Genomic DNA, 20,313 nt, shown 5'->3' with positions numbered 1-20,313 from the left:
GCAGTTTAAATTTCATTGTGCTGTGAAAGAAAGCTGAAGTCTTTATGTCCTGTCTGGTAGGTATCAAAATATTTCATCATTTTAATTTCAATGGTCTCACATTCTTGGATTGTCTTAAAATGCCTTTTTAGTATTCTCACTGTAAAATCATTGGTGCGGTGGTCAGTTTTTCCAAAGTGTTGTCCGACAGAGGTAACATCCTGTTGGTATTGGAATTTTTAATATGATATCTGTATAAGTTGATCCTATTTTAGAATCTTCCTTACGTTTGTACAGAATCTATCCTCTTTTAAATTTAGAGAGTGCCCTCTCGTTCTCTCTACCTTGGAGAGGGTGAACAACCTGTCTCTATCTACTAAGTCTATTCCCTTCATTATCTTGAATGTTTTGATCCTGTCCCTTTTCAGCCTCCTCTTTTCAAGGGAGAAGAGGCCCAGTTTCTCTAATCTCTCACTGTACGGCAACTCCTCCAGCCCCTTAACCATTTTAGTCGCTCTTCTCTGGACTCTTTTGAGTAGTACCGTGTCCTTCTTCATGTACAGCGACCAGTGCTAGACGCAGTATTCTAGGTGGGGGCGTAACATGACCTGGTACAGCGGCATGATAACCTTCTCCGATCTGCTTGTGATCCCCTTCTTAATCATTCCTAACATTCTGTTCGCCCTTTTCGCAGCCACCGCACATTACGCGGATGACTTCATCGACTTGTCGACCAGTACTCCAAGGTCTCTTTCCTGGGGAGGTCTTTCCAAGTACCACAGCAGATATCCTGTATTCATAAGATTTTTGTTACCGACATCATCACCTTACACTTATCCTATCCACGTTAAACCTCATTTGCCATGTCGCGGCCCATTTCTCAAGCGTGTTTATGTCACATTACAGGTCTTCGCAATCCTTCTGCATCTTCACCACTCTGAATAACTTCGTATCATCCGCAAATTTAATCACTTTGCTCATCATACCAATTTCCAGGTCGATTATAAATTTAGAAAGTTTGTATAAGCGATTCATCAAATGGTAATAAAACTTGAAACTTGAATTTGTTGAAGAGCACGGGTCTAAGCACCAAACCATGTGGCACTCCTCTCGTGTCGCTTTTCCAGTCCAAGTATTGTCCATGAATTTGATTAATGCTATAGTAGTTTCTGCTAAATATTGGTGGTCCAAGGTAGATGTTTTTAGAAATTTTTTACATGCAACATTGCCATCTGTACGGGGGATATTGATGTATAGTGATTCTACATCCATTGTGATGAAGTGTGTCGGGTGGTAGCTGCTTGATAGTATTTAATTTGTTCAGGAAGTCCATGGTGTCTTGTATGAAGCTCTTTGTTTTCTGCACTAAGGGTTTAAGAATCCCTTCTATAAATCCAGATATTTCTTCTGTCTGAGTGTGATGATTTTTAAATTGGTAAATAGGATTGCAGAGCTCTCCTACATAGCTGTAATGGTTGTACCTTTATTTCTTGGTGCAACCTATGTGCACTTGTTTGTGTTGTATGGACTTATTGAAAGACTATCATGATCCAGACATTTCTCAGAGATAGCATCAGGAAAGGACTACTGAATAACATTCAGGAAACTACCAACTGTGGAGAATTTTCATAAATACGTAAAGACGCATGAATTCTGAAGTAAACCCTGGACCTGTATTTATACTACTAGTTGAAAGTCTAAGGAGTCATTAAGCTAGTGAATTAACTTGGAGTGTCCAACCTTTTGCATCTGCCATGGCCAAGTTATTGTTTTCAGTCTGATAAAAATCATTGAACAAGTAGTATTATGGATTAAAATTTGTTCAAAAGCATTGTAGTTCAGTGGTTCCCAATCCTGTCCTGAAGGACCACCAGGCCAATCAGGTTTTCAAGCTAGCCCTAATGATTATGCATGAGAGAGATTTGCATATAATCGAAGTGACAGGCATGCAAATCTGCTCCATGCATATTCATTAGGGCTATCCTGAAAGCCTGATTGGCCTGGTGGTCCACCAGGACAGGGGTGGGAACAACTGCTGTAGTTAACTTTGTACCATATACCATATATACTCTAATATAAACCAGGATTTTTTGGCCCAAAAATGGGGGTCCCGGTTTATATTCGGGCCAGCGACCTCTCCCAGACTTATTGCAAGCCGCCACCAGACTCTGCACCCTGCCCTGTCTGTCATACCTGCTCTGTCAATCCCTGGTGGTACAGAAGTGCAGTGGGCAAGAGTGAGCTTTCCGCACTTCTGCCCCATTTCTAACCCGGTCTGTCGCTGCTGTGGCCGCCACGAGTTCTGGTTTCTTCAGCCACTGAGCAGGAGCATGCTTTGGCGCTGCTGCTCGGCACTGAGTGGCTGAAGAGACCAGAACTCATGGCGGCTACAGCAGTGGGTCAGGAACATAGAAAGCTCACTCCTAACCATTGCATCTGTGGACCACCAGGGACAATGGACAGGGCAGGGTACAGAGCCTGGGAGGGAAGGAAGGAAGGGGGCTGAGTGCAGAGCTTTACAGGGGAGGGGGGAAGGGAGGAAAGGAAGGGGGCTGGGTGCATAGCCTGACAGGGGATGGAGGGAAGGGAGTTGGGTGCAGTGCTTGGCAGGGTGGGGGCTGGGTTCAGAGCCTGATGGAATGGAGAGAAGGGGGCTGGGTGCAGATCTGGGCAGGGCATTTGAATATTAAGCCGCCCGACTTATATTTGAGTCAACAGTTTTTCAAGTTTCAAGTTTATTAGGTTTTTATATACCGCTTACCCAGATTATCTAAGCGGTTTTACAGTCAGGTACTCGAGTATTTTCCCTATATGTCCCGGTGGGCTCCCAATCTATCTAATGTACCTGGGGCTATGGAGGATTTGGGAGGGAAAGGGGGGGTCTCGACTTATATTCGAGTATATACGGTAGATGTTGCTAGCGTCCATTCAGTGATTTATCCACTCTGATTCATTTAAGCATAAAATTTGAACATTGGTGAGGCCCCCACTTGGAATATTGAGTTCAGTTCTGCCTTGCTAAAGATGTAAGAAGACTTGAAATGGTCCAGAGTAAGACATCGCACTGAGAGACATATGAGAAGAGGATTGAATACCTGAATATGTATACTTTGGAGGAAAGAAGGGGTAGAGGAGATATGATACAGACGTTTAAATACTTGAAAGGCATTAATCTACAAATAAATCTATTTTAGAGATGGAGAAGCAGTAAAACTAGAGGACATAATATGAGGTTTAAGTTCAATTTATTTAATATACCACAAATATAAAACCAAGGTAAATCTAAGCGGTTTACAATAAATGTAAAAAGAATTAAAAAAAACCAAGAATAAAAAAAATAAAATGAGGTAGGGGGAAAAAATAATAATAGACAAAACTTGAAATTTGGAGAAAATGTAACACACCCCGAAACATCAGGAAAGGAAGGAATTGGTAGGTAACAATGAAACCAAAAAAAAAAAAAAAAAAATGGAAGAAAAGGTTGGGGAGAGGAAGGAATGAACGATGTGGTTAGGGATGGGGGAAAAAATTTGAGTTTTCTGCAAACACTAAGGGCTCCTCTTACGAAGGTGCGCTAAGCGTTTTAGCGCATGCACCAGATTAGTGCACGCTAGCCGAAAATCTACCGCCTGCTCAAAAGGAGGCTGTAGCGGCTAGCGCGTGCGGCAATTTAGCGCACGCTATTCCGCGCATTAAGGCCCTTGTGCAGCTTTGTAAAAGGTGCCCCTTAGAAGTGAAATGAAAAATTTTCAGGAATGCCAGTGTATGTAAATGTTGCCTGCTACATTTACAAAGTAAAGAGATTAAGAACAGAAAGCCAAGGAAAAATAGTATGCCTTTAATTGCACCTTATAGATCACAAATAATTTTTCTAAGCGAAGATAAAGAGGCAGAGAGTTCAGAGAGTGGGAGGCATGACAGAGAGAAAAAAATTTCTATGAAAGTTAAGGAAGAATTTTTAAAAGAGGAAACGACTAATAATTACTGTTGTGAAAAACGTAGAGTTCTTTGTGGCAAGTACGGTACCAAGAGATTATATAGAAAGGAGGGAAGACCACTTGATAGAATCTGATGAAAGAGAATATTGTATTTAAAAGGAATGCAGTCTCACACCGGGAGAATATGTTCTGATTTTAAAAGCGGTGTGACATGGTCAAACTTAGAACAATGGTAAAGTAATCTGCTGCAGTGTTCTGAACTAATAGTAATCGATGTAGTTGATATTTCAGGAATCCAATGAGAATGGAATTGCAGTAGTCAAGTTTGGTCAAGACGAGGGAATATTTGAAGAAATATTTGTTGAAGAAATGAGTGAATAGATCAGATTTGATGGAGAGCATAGAAAGATGAAGATACCATCTTAGAAATGTGTGAGTGAAAGCTTAAGCTATTGTCTATTGTAACACCAAGAATTGTGGTTTTCAATGAAATTGTAAGGACACTCCTTTTACAGTGAAGTTTAGAGTATGTTCAAGTGAATTTTTTGAAGAGAAAAGCGATACTACTGTCTTTTGAGAGTTGACCTTGAGCTTGTTCATGGCGAGCCAGTCTGCAATAGTGTCCAACTTTGCAGAAATGGATGAGTAGGATACAAGAGAATGTGTTTCTAAAGGAAGAATAAGCTGAATGTCATCTGCATAAATATAGAATGTAAAGCCTAATGACTGTAGGATGAGAGCGAGTGATGCAAGAAAAATATTAAACAATGATGGACCTAAGATAGAACCCTGCGGTACACCTGATTTCATTGGATAAGAACGAGAGAAAGGTTGCGGGGTGGTAGACTTAGGAGTAATATCAGGAAATACTTCCACATGGAGATGGTAGTGGATGCCTGGAATGGCTTCTCTGTGGAGATGGTGGAGGCAAAAACAGAGTTCAAAAGTGCATGAGATAAACACACAGGATCCCAAAACAGAAAGAAGATAGTATCGACACAAAACTTGACAGATCAAAAACTATATCTTCATTTATGATGCGCAGGAGTGGTGCTTTAAATAGAAGCCCAGCAGTGGGGAAGGAAGATGATGCCGGACGGACTTCTTCGATCTGTGTCCCATATATTTTATGCCACATTCAAACAGTCTGAGTATAGGTCTTACCTATCTCGGTGGAGGGGGGGGAGGGATAAGGGGGAGAGCAGGGAAAAAAATATTATACTGAAACTTAGCAAATAAAATGAACAATTATTGGCTTGTTGCCTTGAGAATGAATGTGACTGTTGGGCAGACTGAATGGAACACATTAGGTCTTTATCTGCCCTCATTTACTAGGTTGTTATGTTGTCGTCATTTACTATGTTACTATGTAAACAGATGAATCTTGAGTAAACAGGAAGGGACTTTCACAACATTGACAATAAGATCATTCCATTGGCGTTAAAATTGTGTCACATGGTTGATTTTTTTTGTATCTCATTGTCTTTGGGAAAATGCATTTCATTATTAAATTTTAAATTTGATTGCATTTTAGGATAATATGCTTTTTTGTGATTCATGCGACCGAGGGTTTCATATGGAATGCTGTGACCCACCACTTTGCAGAATGCCGAAAGGTAAGAAATAAAATTTTATTAATATAGGCATGCATATCTAAATAATACACAAGTGGATGTGTATTAGTACTAGGTTAACTAAGGCACTACAGTCAGTACAATATAAACACTTTCTTATTCTTTCTAAATAATCCCTTGCAAGTAAAAGCAATAAAGTAATAGTTTGCTTTTGTTTGTTGATATAATTCTTTGTAAAAGCTTATTAATATTCGTACTCTAATGAAAATGCTGACACTCAATTGATGAGGCTTATTACACTGAGGTCTCTGTTTTGTTGTTTCAGGTGTCTTTGGTTGCTTCATCATTTTGATATAGTAGAGTATTTGAGAAGTGAGGCAGCAATTATGAAATTTAGAATAGTAAAACAATGAAAACGTATTATAGTGCTTCTGCATTCCATTTTCCATGTGTCATGGTCCTTAAGTAGGATTTATAGCTATGCTTTTTGCATCATTATTCCTTTTCTTTAAAAGGTTTCACTCTTGTTACGGTAATTACAGTTTCTACTGTTACAGATACTCTATTCCTGAACCTGTGGGTAGTCCATCCCTTCTTGTGAGAATTCTTGTAGGGAGCATCATTAGCATTCTTTTGCTCTGCCTCCCATTCTTCTGGGCTGTCCTCCAATTCTTCAGTTGTCTCTCTACAAATGAGATGGTAGGAGCCTGTCTTTTCTGCTCATGTTTATTGTCAATTAAATTTGGTCTTTTTTGCTATTTGTGAGGCTTTTTGGTGCTGCAGAGGATCTCACTCTTGGGACAGCTCTGGCTGCGGGAGAGTGCAGACTCTTGAGGTCGAAGGTCTGTTTCCAAGGGACAGCCTGCTTTGCAGTGCACCCACTTGGACAGCCTACACTTACACTTCGGGAGCTCAGGGACCATTCCCTTGGGAACAAGGCTTGCCCCAGTTTTGTCCCAAAGAGGGCTTGAGCGCAGGCTGAGTGACTCCATGGCAGTTTGTTTTTTAAAAAATTCTTTATTTATAATTTTTAACATTTGACAACCTTATCAGTTAAAGAAAAAAAAATTTATACAGATATAAAGAAAAAGAAAATACATTCACCACCAGTGCAATAATATCTTGCACTATTTAATAAGGCAATAAAACAATTCTATGTAATGTTAGTCCACAATAATTGAGGGTGGAGCTGATTTTAGACTGATAGTATAACAAGAAACTTATTAAAAGGAAAAAAAGAATAGGACTAGATGGTCCCTGAACTTATTCTTACTGAGCACATTTTTGGAAGTAGCAGAAACATGTCGACATTACATGCCCTTTAGCTGAAATAAATTTTGAAAACTGCTGCGGCTCAAAGAAAATATAACGGTTTTCTTTATATACAAAAATGCACTTAGAGAGGTACCTCAAAACAAATGTTGCCCCTAACTGCACTGCCTGGCGTCTCAAAATTGGAAATTGTTTTCTTCTCCTCTGGGTAGAGCAAGATACATTTGGATACATCCTTATAGTATTTGTCGTAAAGGGAACATCTTTATACTTAAAAAAAAGCTTAAGCATCCAGTCCCTATCTGAATCTAGGGCAAATTGTACCAACAAAATAGATGTAATCTGGGCCTCAGTATCTGACCTCTCTAGGAAATTTGTTAAATCTTAACTATCAGCAGATAAATTTTGCTGGTTAGGATTTTGAGATTTAATTCTCTTCGGTAGGTAATAAATTTTTGAGAGAGGTGGGTATGATGTCTCAGGTACTTTCAAAATTTATTTTAGATATTTTTTAAACATATCGTGTGCTGTGATGGAAAACACTTTCGGAAAATTAATTATCCTCAAGTTACATCTTCTAATAGTATTCTACAACATTTCTAACTTAAAGTGAAGATTTCCACCGTCTCTAATCCAAGTTAACGTTTGCATTTCAACAGTTTTTAGTCTGGTCTCATGGTCTTCCTTCTTGCTTTCCATAGATGACCCTTATTCTTTAAATCCAAATTTTCTGAAAGTACCATCGTGTAATGCAAAGAAAGTTGCTGTATTTGTGTACCCAAAAAGAGTTGCATATTTGATATTGCCTCTCAAATTGTTTCCATATTGAAAACCTTTGGCCTTTGCAGAGGTAAAACCTCTTTTGCAGTACCAACTGAAGGAATTAAAGTACCTGTATTCATAGCAGTCACATCCATCAAAGAAATAACTTTGTGAGCCTGTTCCTTCCTTCTCACTGATTGCACTGGTAGAATAGGCTGCTCTAGCCCCTGTCCAGAGTTGGAACCTGCACTCTGTTGAATCGGCATAAGAACGTCCTCGGCCTGCTCTCTCTCCAACACTTCCTCTGTTGCCTTGGAGCGAATCAGTGGACCACACTCCTCCGAAGACAAGGTGACGCCCTCGAAAGAGAGATTACATGCCTCAGCCTGTGTTTCTCTCCACGCCGAGGTTTCTCCCTCCGGTTCCATCCATTGGTCCGGTTGGATTACCGGATTCCTTCGGAATACCTCGAGGTTTGGATTTTCTCTTTACCATAAGGTAAATATAGAAAACGTTTTAGTGGAAAAAACCCAACGGCGTCTCCATGCAGATTTCAAGCCACCATCTTAGATGAGCTCCACCCCTAACACCAATAGCCAGTCTGATGTTTCCCATGGCAGTTTTTCTAGGATCAGGGCTGACTGCTTTCCTCCCCATGTTTGCATGCGCAAGGCCCAGTGGGAGTAGAAGTCTTCGGCTGGTTTGTGGTGCCAAGAGGCAGTCCGAAGACAAAAGCAGTCCAGATTCCAGGCTTGTTGAGGCAGAAGTTCTCCTTGTAAGTTCCACACTTACAGCTCACACACAGCATGGCACAGTGAATAACAGGCTGATAGCCTGGAAAACAAAATCAGCAAGGGGGGGGGGGGGCTTTAAATTGATTTCCAGTGCAACAGGTGTGTCATTTTGGACAAGCGAGTTTTCTCCCCCATGGCCGAAGGAATTCACTCTGGATTATTTTGTAACCCTCCTACTTCAGAGAACTCTGCTACCATCTACAGTTTATCTCTTCTACACGTGAGCCTGAAGGAGTTTTTCTGTTCTGCTCTGCCTTTTTTCTTTATTTTATTCAAGTTATTTTCAGATTTTGGTGCTTGGAACTTCCCTATTTATAGATCCAGCTCTTCCTGCAAGGTACCTGTTAGCTAGCTTGCAAAAACATTTTTGGTACTCAAGGCTGTCCCCGGTTAGTGTGGCTCACCTACTGCTTGGCAGGTGTTTGGGCGCAGGCTGTTAAGCATCTGTAGGAGGCTCTGCTGTGTTTCACAGGGTGCCGGCTGCATTTTCGCCACCTCCTTCTGGTTGTGTATCCATTGGTTCACATGGGTGAGGGTTCAGTCAGATGCTGTGTCTGACTGGCAACACAAAGATTCAACATTGGAGAGACATTCTGAAGTGGTTTCTTCTCCATTTCCAGCTACTATTCAAGAGCTGAGGCAGACCAGAATTTTCCTAGCACCGGTCACCGTAAGTAAGGCTGTCATAGCCTGTGAGGTGAATCGGGGGGTGGGGAGTCAGAAACTTCAGTATTCAGTGGTCTGTACTTATTCTTTTATGTCCCCCCCCTTTCCCAAATATCCTAAATTTGCCAGTTTTTGCTTTTAATTTAGTTGGTTTTTTTCCTGCATTTTTTGGCACCAAAATCCTGATAGCAGCTATTTTGAATTTTAGCAATCTTTTCTAAAGTTTCCTGCTGCTTCTAATCTGATAGTTTTGCCTTCCCTGTCAGATATTCATTTGCCTGCTTACTTCCTGAAAAGTGCCGGGGAATGGGCATCTTGTTTCTTTCCTTTGTCCATATTTACCAAGGATAGTGGATGTGTCTGCTGCGTTGAAGAATTACATTACATTACATTACATTAGGGATTTCTATTCCGCCATTACCTTGCAGTTCAAGGCGGATTACAAAAGAATTATCCAGGATGTATTACAACAAGAACTTACAAAAAAAATTGGTCATTTTCAAAGAGAGTAAGAAATGGGTAAGGTTATTTGTTTGGGGTAGTTGGCTTTAGTGAGAGGTGGAGTTTGAAACTTGCGGTATTATTTCTTTTTTCAGGGTTTTCTTGAAGAGTATGGTCTTTATTTCTTTTCTAAAAGTCTTGTAGTCGAGGGATGCCGTTAGTAGATTGGCGATTTGGTTGTCTAGTTTGGCTGCTTGAGTGGCCAGGAGGCCATCATTTTCCGTTTGACCTCCTTAATTGGGAGGTAAGAGAATGGGGTGTGAGTTTTCCTATGTCTGGTTGAGGTGTTGTGGATGAGGCGGTTATTCAGGTAGTTTGGACTGTCTCCGTATAAAGTCTTAAATAGTAGACAGTAGAATTTAAATTGTATTCTTGCTGGGATCGGAAGCCAATGCGATTGGAGATATGCTTCTGTAATGTGGTCATGTTTCTTTAATGAGTAGATGAGTCTTAGTGCTGTGTTTTGGATAGTTTGTAGTTGTTTTGTTATGGTTGTAGGGCATGGGAGGTAGAGGATGTTACAGAGTCAAGTAGGCCTAGTATTAAGGACTGAACTATGAGCTGGAATTGTGTTTTCTCGAAGAATTTACGAACTTGTCTTAAGTTTCTCATGACTGAGAATGACTTTTGTATTGTTTTATTGATTTGCGGTTGCATGGTGCAGCATCTGACGATAGTTATTCCTAGCAGTTTTAGGGTGGCTTGTATGGGTTATCTAGGAAGGTATCTATAAAAATCTCCCATATTCTTTGTGCATAATGTGCTCAGGTTGATGACTTGTTTGTTTTTACCTTCTTATGTATCGGAAATGGAAAAGTTTTGTTTATTTGTTATATGTTTAATGATATGAAAAGAACAGGCATGTTTCTCAGGGAGAGTCTCTGTACCCCTCCCTGTTCTCTTTCCTCTCCAGGGCTGACCAACTGTTTTGGTATGAACTGAAGAATTGGAGGGCAGCCCAAAAGGATGGGAGGCAGAGCAAAAGAATGCTATTGAAGCTCCCTACAAGAATTCTTGCGATAAGGGATTGGTTATCCATAGGTTCAGGATTAGAGTGTCTGTCTACTGGAAAGAAAATTACCAAGGTAAGAGCCTAATCTTTCCATGTGACATACTACTATTTATAATTTCTTTAGCGCGTACATAGCACTGTACATTTAACATTCAATAAATGGTCCCTGCTCGGAAGAGCTTACAATCTAATTTGGACAGACAGACAGGGTTGGGGAATTTCTGGTAGAAGGAATGATATAATGGGTAAAGGTATTTGACAGTAAGTGGGAGTTAAGAGTTGAAAGCTGCTTCAAAAAGGTGGTCTTTTAGCTTGGATTTGAATTCTGCTAGAGACTGAGCATGTATTGACTCTGGCAGCCTGTTCCAGACATATGGTACGGAAAAAAAGAAGGGACTGTGTCTGAAGTTGGCGGTGGAGGAGAAGGGTACCGATAAGAGGGACTTGCCTGATGAATGGAGTTCACGGGGGAGCATAGGGGGAGATAAATGAGGAGAGATATTGTGGGGCTACAGAGTGAATGTACTTGCCATTTTCACCATAATGTTTTTTAACCTTTTTTCACAATTTTAGTTAAACAAAAGTGTGACATGATAAATGTATAGCAGAAATAATTATTCCTGCTTGTTATTTTAGTTTAGAATTATGCATACAATAATGTTCAGTTTTTGTAATTTGTTGAGTTCTAATCTAAAACTATTGTGTGAATGTAAATATAAAAATAAATAAAATTAATGAGCTTTTTGTAATATAGGAATGTGGATTTGTCAGGTCTGCAGACCAAAGAAAAAGGGAAGAAAACTTCTTCATGAGAAAGCTGCACAAATTAAACGAAGATATGCAAAACCTATTGGACGACCGAAAAATAAATTAAAACAACTAATGTTGTAGGTTCTATATTTTATTTTTTTATATTAGCAAATAAATCTTGTGCTTAAAATGGATTCTTAAGGTTTTTTGGAGGGTGGTGAATGGGCATGAAAATTTAATATTTTTTATTGGTGTATATATTTTATGATTACAAAAAACTTGTTTAGGTTCTTAAGATTTTAACTCATTTTGTTATCTCTGTGCTGAAACTACATTCTCCTGTAGTTTTTTTGATCTTATGCAGAGAATTGATAGATCAGACTATATTGTAAATATCGAAAATCAGATTTTTATGTCTCGTATTTATAAAGATTTTTCCACCCACTGGCAGCACTACACTGCCTTCTCCCCTCTCCTCCATGGCATTCCCCATTCCCCTACCCCCCCCCCCCCCCCCGTGTACCTTGGGCTGGGCTGAAGCATACATGAAAGCCTTTAACACCTGTGAAAATTGCATCTGCAGTAGCCCGAAAGCTCTTGCCTGGGCATAGCCCAAATCTCCTCCTGGAGAGATAGGAAAAGACATCTGCATGGAAGCAGTCTGTTGTCTCTCTTCTCTCTCCCCTCTATAGTGATTAACTTGTTCTATTGATCACTCTCTTCTCAAAAATGGATTTCCTGTCCTATTAACCCTCTTTCTTCCTCCCCTCTTAAAGTCAATCAATTTGTACCTTTGCTTAATCTTTGTAAACCGCATAGAACTTCACGGTATTGCGGTATATAAGCTGTTATTATTATTATTATTATTGTATCAGATTGGGGCGTGGAGACCTGAGCTGGATAGAAAGGAAATGGTCTTCGGTGTGTTGATGCTTACTGTGTATCAAGGAAGTCAACACTTGGGAGGATACAGTTAAGAGTTTTCAGTTGGCACTATGCCTCCAGAAGTTGCTGAAATACCGCATATTTCTTTCTGTGAGGTTGCCTAGACTGCACTTTAATTCACAAATTTTCTTTTATTTTCCTCTGGTCAGGGATACGAATTCCTCTGTTTTAGCTTTCAGTTCAGTGTCCAACCAGGTATTCTAATTCTGCAACCATTCTTTCTGCTTTTGCCGCTGTTCCACTTTGGCACCTGTACCATCAGCTTTGGTCTGGAAGTCCTCCCTCTGGACTATTAACAGGCTGACTTCAGCTTGCAATTCCTACATCCTGAAGGTTATTTCTTCCTTCTCTTTTCCCTGGCTGGCATTCTCTTCCACCAGTGGGCGATATTCTACCTTAAACTGAGCTGCCTTACAGCGCAGTTTTTCAACCAACAGTTCTAGCCATTTGCACTGTTCATGTGCCTGGCTGACTTCAAGTAAGGCATTTCCCGTTGCTTTTCTGCAACCTGGGAGAGCTCTTTTGCCTGCTCTCCTTCCACAATTTGCTTTGCTACCTGCATCTGCAGTGTTGCATTTGAGGACTTCATAGAGGTTGCATGTTCCTACAGCTAGGTAGCTTCTTCTGTTTTCTGCTTCAGGCAATTTCTTAATACCATGACTTTCTGTTCTCACGGGTCAGGCCCAGGATTTCTTGTGTCTTAGCCTTTAATTGGGATTGGCTCCATTCTTTCTCTTTGTTCAGCTGCTCCTCTCATTAGATGATGGCAAGCTCTAAGAATGGAGCTCCTCCAGCCTGGCTTGTATTTCTGTTATTGCCCTGTCCTTCTACTGGGACCGGATGCTCTGTTCTATTATTCCCTTAGACTTTTGGTCTAAGGCTATCCGGAGTTTGGCATTCTCTGCCACTAAGCTCTGCAGTGTGCTTTCACTTTGTTTTTTCTTTCTCCCTTTGAGTTTGAGTTCTTAACTGGTCTTCCATCTTTACCAGTTGTTCTTGGAGGAATTTCTTCTCCTCCTTTAACTGGAGCACATACTCAGCCACTGACCTTTGGTCTTCTATTATATCTTCAGTAAAGCAGTTAGCTGGCTCTAGCTCCATAGCTAGATCCTGAGGCGAGCATTAAACCTCTACATGGTTATCCTTAAGGGTTTCTGTTTCCTTAGCAACAGCAGCAGATGAATCCAGAGTTTAATGGGATAGCACAGATCTACCAGCAGGTGGAGATAGAGAAACTGATTAACAGGTGGTCCTATTGGCTGGCACGCCTCCTGCATCTTTAGTATGCTCTATCTCCCAGCAGGTGATGGTCGCTATTTAACTAGTTCCTGAATTTTGGCTGTGACTGGAAAATTATTTTCTCCTGTTGAGGTTTCTCTTCAGTGAGACTGTCATTCTTTTTTCCCTGTTCAGTGAGATGGCAATTTTATTTCTCCTGTTGAGGTTTCTCTTCAGTGAGACAGGGGTGTCCAGCTGAATTGTGCCGGCTGTAGGGGTTACACCTGGGCCCCCCCCCCCCCAGGTCCCTGCCTCACCCTCTCTCCAATGATGGTCTGACTGGGTCTCGATTTTTCTTCTTTCCCTTCACTGTAAAAAAAAAAAAAGATCACAGTGACTATTAAACAATTCTGCCCTCATAGTGCTGAGCAACTGGCATCTCTCGGCACTATCAACAATATTGTGAGTATATGTTTTATCCCAGGACAAGCAGGCAGGTATTCTCACATATGGGTGACTGTGCTTTATTTGAACTTCTTTTCGGGTTTCTGGTTGTGGTGGAGCTGCGGGTTTGGTGCTAGTCTGCAGAAGGAATATGTTTTTTATCAAACGCTATATTTTGTAGAGTTGTGGAAATGGTTTAGTGACTGACAAGTAAATTTACATTTGTATGAAGTTTATTCAGTAAAGGGTTCGAGTGTATGGATAGAGCTCCATTGACGGAACTAGTGCCTTCCCGCGTGTTGTAGGTGCGCGCTTGTTTTCATACTCTGGCAGCAGCGCCACAACGGTAGTGGGATTTCTCCCCGAGGCGGACTCTGCTTTGCAGTTCCTGCGGCCGGGTGGAGGTAAATATTTGGACGGCTCCGGGTGTGTTCTTCACATAGCCGGTTCCTGACTGAGCACAAGAGGCGTGCGCTTATTTTCCTAAATTGAGAACGAAGCAGCATTCATTTATTTCTCTCCAATGTTTATTTTAAGCATTTTATACCATGACAGTGTGAAAAATATTTTTAATGGTTGGCTCTCGGTAGGTTTTTAATGCATTTTTGATAGAGCCAGCTCTTTTGCCATTAAACAGGCATGCACTTGGGTCTCTGGCACTAGCAGGAGCACCGCAGCGTTCACGGAGTTTATTTTGCAGCTGACTTAAGTCACTATTCTGCGGCTTCCCTATTTTCGGGATTCTATGCGTCAGGAGTGTTTCAACAGCTTTTGCCACTGTTGCGGTGATATACCTTGTGTGTGTGTTTCCCCACTCTCTCTGCTTGAAAAGACTTAACTACTTTAATTGCGACTGTACTGTTATGTCTCACGGTGCTTAAAGAGATTCTGCCCTCAGCCTAAAGCTAGGAAATGGGAAGTTTCTCTCTTCACGCGATTCTTTCCTTCCTCAGAGATTTTTCTCTCTTGTGGGGACCTCTCCCCAATGATTCTCCTCTGTGGCAGATAAACACATCCTTGCTGAACCCCGCCCCATGACTCAGCAGGGTTACCTTGTTAAGGTAGCTCATTACTGAGCCTTAAAGCCCAATGTGGTCTGAGACATGTAGTCCACTCAGACTTAGGCTGGCAGCCCCTGCTATATGAAGGTGGAACGGTAGCATTAGCAGAAGATAACCCCTTACTCTTTCACACAACTTAAGAGCCACATTTTGTACAACCTGAAAACGGTACAAGTGGAGATGAAGCGTGCTATTTATGTAAAACATTACAAAAATCCATACAGCTAATCAGTAGAGAAAATACTATAGTAAACAGTTTTGAGTCAAATATGGTCTAATACTACTGAAAGTCTGAAGAACAGAGAAACAAGCCTTCATTACCAATGATACCTGGTATCCAAATATATGGCACAAATTGAAAATAAAACCCAGTATTTATAAAGTTGAAACAAAAACCATCTCTTGGCCCACAAATACAGGTGAACAAGTAGGAATAAGTTCCTGATATGCAACCTACATTGGCGGATGATTTTGATGGATTAAGCATCAAATGATTCTCTTCAAGCCAAGCAGACAGGGAAAGTAAACAATCATTCAATGAAATACTGAGTGGAGTGTAATGGGTAATCTTGAATAAGTTGTTTACCCTTTCCAAAAATACTAGGACTAGGGGACGTGAAATAAAACCACAAAGTAGTAAATTTAAAACAAACCAGAGAAAAAAATGTCTTCACTTAATGTGTAATTAAATTCTGGAAATCATTGCCAGAGAATGTGGTAAAAGCAGTTAGGTTTAAAAAAGGTTTGGATAATTTCCTAAAAGTCCATAAATCATTATTAAGATGGACTTGGAGAAAATCTATTGCTTTTTTTCAAGGATATACCATAAACAATGTGTTTTTACTCTTTTGGGATCTTGCCAGGTACTTGTTACCTGAGTTGGCCACTGTTGGATACAGGATATTTATTTTAGTTATTCAATTTTCTCTACTGTTCTCCCAAGGGAGCTCAGAACAGTTTACATTAATTTATTTATTTAAGCATTTTGCCCTGTCTGTCCTGGTGGACTCACAATCTATGTAATGTACCTGGGGCAATGGGGAGATTAAGTGACTTGCCCAGGGTCACAAGAAGCAGCATGGGTTTGAACCCACACTCTCAGGGTGCTGAGGCTGCAGCTTTAACCACTGTGTCACACTCTCCCCTGGACTTGATGGACTTTCGGTGTATCCCACTATGACAACACTTATGTTCTTTATGTTTTATGATGTTAAATCTGGATGAGCTGAATTTGTGAAATAAACCAACTGAATGCTATCTGCAAAAAATAAGTACTCACTTCTTTTAGACTAAATAAAAGAAGCAAGAGGACTAACAAATTGAGCAGCATTAGAGAAAGAACTGACTCCTGTGAATCATTGCAAGTTAATGAATACTGAGCTGACACTGATGAATTAAAAGATAATTCATATGTCCAGTTAGACAAGAAAGAAGAAATGCACTGCAAGACTATACTGCCTAGCCCATAAGCCCCAAGATGAGAAAGAAGTAATGCATGATCAATAAGATATAGACTGAGCTTAAGTCCAAAGAAAGAAGAGCAATAATCTTGCCTCTATCTAATGAGCCACAAAGTTTACTATAGAGCGTAAAATCATGTCAGTGCTATGGCACATTCTGAACCCCAGTTTAGCACAGAACATATTCTGCCTCAAAAAAGATTTTAACTGGAAGAAGATAAGCCTCTCAATCAATTTAACAATGAATAGAATATTGGACGCTGATCTGTAACTCATGGGCACAGAAACATCAGTAGCATCTTTCTTCAGAATTGGATTGATCAAATGTTTCTTTAGAACTGAAGGCAAACTACCCTGACACAAGCTAGTATTAATAGGCAAGAGAAAATAAATTTTCAACAATATTGAAGGCAGAGGATCAAATGTAGAGGTAGCAGGATGAGATCAAGAAAATATTTTATGCAGAGACATGAGTTAAGACCTAAGCAAAAGAGGCCTCTGAAGAAACACTCAGTCCATAAGTATCTGAGTAAATATTTTCTGAACAGCAGGCAGAATAGCTGACTGTTCCAGAAAACAGGATATAAAATCACAGCAGAAACAAAAAAGGTACAAAGTTGAAATCTATTCCCCCCCCCAAATGAAGCCAGTAACTCTGCAGAAGGCAAACCAGAGTACTCTAATAATGCTTTTATCCTTACCCACCAATTTCTTAATCACAAACAAAAATTCCTTAGCAGGACAGACTTAAGGGTGCTTTTACTAAGGCGCACACTAAATTAGCTAGCGCGCCATAGTAAAAGAAGGAGTTAGTCTCTCAAATCACAGTAAAACATTCCTAAAACAATTAAAACAAACTATTATCCAGTTCTTCATTTAAAAAATAAACAAACCTGCATACAAACTAGTATAGTTCTACAGAATACAAAGACAAGTAAAAAGCTACCCATTAGCAAATTCATTATGGGGCTCATTTTCAAAGCATTTAGACATACAAAGTACCATAGGTTTTTATGTTACTTTATGTGTCTAAGTGCTTTGAAAATGGGCCTCTTATGACTTCAAAAAGCACATTTCACAAATCTGTGAACTCCTCGGAATACTGTCAAACTGTCCAATGTATACATTGCATGGGTAGAAAATCCTTAAAGAAATTTTTTTTCTATGTTTTTAATGAAATATCAAGACATTCTATATTATTCAAATATTTTCATTACTTGCTTCCTGCACTCTGCTCCAACCCACTCCACTTTTCTCCAAATAAAATAACCAAAGTTAAAATTAGAAAAAGAAAAGGCATATGGGCAGTTGATGTCGCTGCTGACCACTTAATGCCTTTAAGTATTGGTCTGTACATTTGTATTTCATTTATTTCTTTTGGTCTGCTATACGTCAGTCAGGGATCCTGGGGTTACTGTTTAAGATATATGGAATGATCCCTTTTCATTTTGTTTGTAAATTTGTTTTATATGGTGTTGCATCTCAATGGACCTTTTCCATTGAGACTGACTTAATTCTGATTTTTATTTTTCATTTTTTGTCTAGGTCTGTAACCAGTGATGGTGGATCCATGAGTGCATTCACAGGAAGGGGGTCACCTGGTAGGGGTCAAAAGACTAAAGTCTGTACCACACCTTCATCTGGTCATGCTGCATCTTTGAAGGACGCAAGCAGCAGATTGGCTGTTCCAGACCCCTCTTGGCCTGGTGCCATCACCACCACCTCCACCTACATATCTGCCTCTACACTTAAAGTTAACAAGAAAACCAAAGGGCTTATTGATGGCCTTACTAAGTTTTTCACTCCATCACCTGATGGTCGCAGATCACGTGGTGAAATAATTGACTTTTCAAATCACTATCGTCCAAGGAAAAAAGTCTCTCAGAAACAGTCATGCACTTCTCATTTGTTGGCTACAGGTACCACACAAAAGTTAAACCCCCTACCTTCTTCGCTTTCAACCCCAACCACTCTCTCTGATCAAAGTCCAAGTTCACAAAAATTCAGCACTTCCACCTCCACCTCTTCTAACTCTCCCCAAAGTTCTTCCAGTCAGTCAAGTGCACCCTCCTTTAGCAGCCTTCCTAATAACAGTCAGCTAAAGGGACTTTTTGATGGACTGTCTCATATATATGCTACTCAGGAACAGTCACGAAAAAAGGGACACCCAAGTTATGCACCACCCAAGCGTATGCGTCGAAAGCCTGAGTTACCCACGTCAAAATTTAATGCCCATTTGTTTGGAAAGAAAGATATTAGAAATAGGTTTATATCTCATTATTCCACTTCTAGGTGGGCAGTGTGTAGAGGACATGCTTTTAAAGTCATTGCTCACTTCAAGCGAACAACTTTCCTTAAAAAGCACAGGATACTAGGCAGATTAAAGTATAAAGTGACCCCCTCACCAGGGAAGGGGAGCTTGACAGACGGAAGGATTAAACCTGATCGGGATGATGGTAAGCAAAGGTCAAAGCTCCAAACAAACTTTTGTCCCCTCCAAAACAAAACATTTTATGTTATTTTCTCACACGTCTTACCTATTCCTTTTGTTCTTATTTTACCTTCTTGTGAAGAACAAGACACTTTGACCTTTCCTGTTATGCTAACTAAACTTCAAAAAGAAATGTTATTTTCAACTAATACTATCCCACCTCTTTTGTATTTGTAGTGACAATAGAAATCTAAAATGCTTTCATAACATTGCTTATGGCTTTTGTAGAAGTGCATGAGTTAGAACTTTCGTGCTACTCCTTGTAATTTTTACTTGATTCCCCTCCCCACACCCACCTAAACATGAGCTGTAGTGCTATTACTCTGTTTGGTGTCACCGCTTATGACAGGCATCGCAACTCTTCATCTTCACTTTCTGCTTCATTGCTTTTTCATGAAAAATATAAACCCTCTAAAAGCTCAGCAAAGCAATCGGTGCCTTCTTTTATAAACCATTTTGAATGTTTTATGAATAAAATGCTAATAAATTGTGATGTGTATTGAATTTATATTAGAATGCAGAATAGCACCATTTCAGATAAAAGAGTACAAGCTAGCAAATTTCTTACAAAAATGGTTTACTGCATTTATGACAAAAGGGACCAGCATGTTTTGTAACAATACAAAATCAAAGAAAACTATATATGTACAATTTTGATTTTATAGTTATTTTTTTCTCTAAGGGCAAGCCAGGATATAGATTCTCATATGTGAGTGGCGTTGCCAACAGATCCCCAATGCGAACACTGTTCAGTATTCTATGATCTTAAGAAGCCTTTAACAGGCCCCCACTGTGAATGTGTGAGTGCCTTCTCACCTGCTAATACTCAAGCAGGGACCCGCAGTTTCACTTCCTCTGCAGAGCTGTGAAAACTTATCCTCTGGGTTTTATTTTACTTTTCAGCTTTCAACATCAGGAAGTACTTGCAGAGAAATTCTCCTTTCTAAAGGTCCATGTAGTCAAACTTGTTCTACCAGGGGAAAAAGGGAAGGTATTCTATTCCAGGTACTTCCTCTTACTCAAGAAAATGGAGGGATTCCCTCCCATCCTAGACGTAAGTGCCCTGAACAAATATCTGATTAAAGAAAACTTCAGGATGATTTAATTCCCTATATTCGCTAGACTTAGAGGATGCATCTAGATACGTCCAAGTCACAGGATGCATCTCAGTATTTGAGTAGGAAAGCGCCTCTACCAGTATCTCATCCTGTCATTTGCTTTTGCATCTGCACCCAGAGTGTTCACAAACTGCCTTACAGTAGTCATAGCATCACTACACAAACTAGAAGTTCATGTATATCCCTACCTGGAAGATTGACCGATCAAGAGCATATCACAGGAAAGTTCTCACAAATTAATGTAGAAATGTATTCAGATGTTGGAGCTACCAGGGTTTGTGATCAACTAACCCAAGTCCCATTTGCTGCAGTACAAAATTAGAGTACA

The 20,313-nt window shown here is 40.1% G+C and overlaps 1 protein-coding gene across 14 annotated transcripts in view; it reads left to right on the top strand.

Annotated features, from left to right (window-relative positions):
- KAT6B (lysine acetyltransferase 6B) overlaps positions 1-20,313 on the top strand; it is a 490,670-nt gene that overhangs the window by 273,804 nt on the left and 196,553 nt on the right. For 9 of the 14 annotated variants that reach the window (XM_033941371.1, XM_033941375.1, XM_033941376.1 and 6 more), the window contains 3 exons: positions 5,452-5,533; positions 11,253-11,385; positions 17,922-18,832. In XM_033941371.1, the coding sequence (XP_033797262.1) occupies positions 5,452-5,533; positions 11,253-11,385; positions 17,922-18,832 (1,126 nt within the window). Of the gene's footprint in view, positions 1-3,457; positions 4,350-5,451; positions 5,534-11,252; positions 11,386-17,921; positions 18,833-20,313 lie in introns of those variants that run through there. The other 5 variants (XM_033941383.1, XM_033941382.1, XM_033941380.1 and 2 more) reach the window with 3 other exon arrangements.

Source organism: Geotrypetes seraphini, chromosome 4 (assembly GCF_902459505.1).
Source record: "Geotrypetes seraphini chromosome 4, aGeoSer1.1, whole genome shotgun sequence".
NCBI classification, from domain to species: Eukaryota; Metazoa; Chordata; class Amphibia; order Gymnophiona; family Dermophiidae; genus Geotrypetes; species Geotrypetes seraphini.
This window is presented reverse-complemented; position numbering and strand designations above follow the sequence as displayed.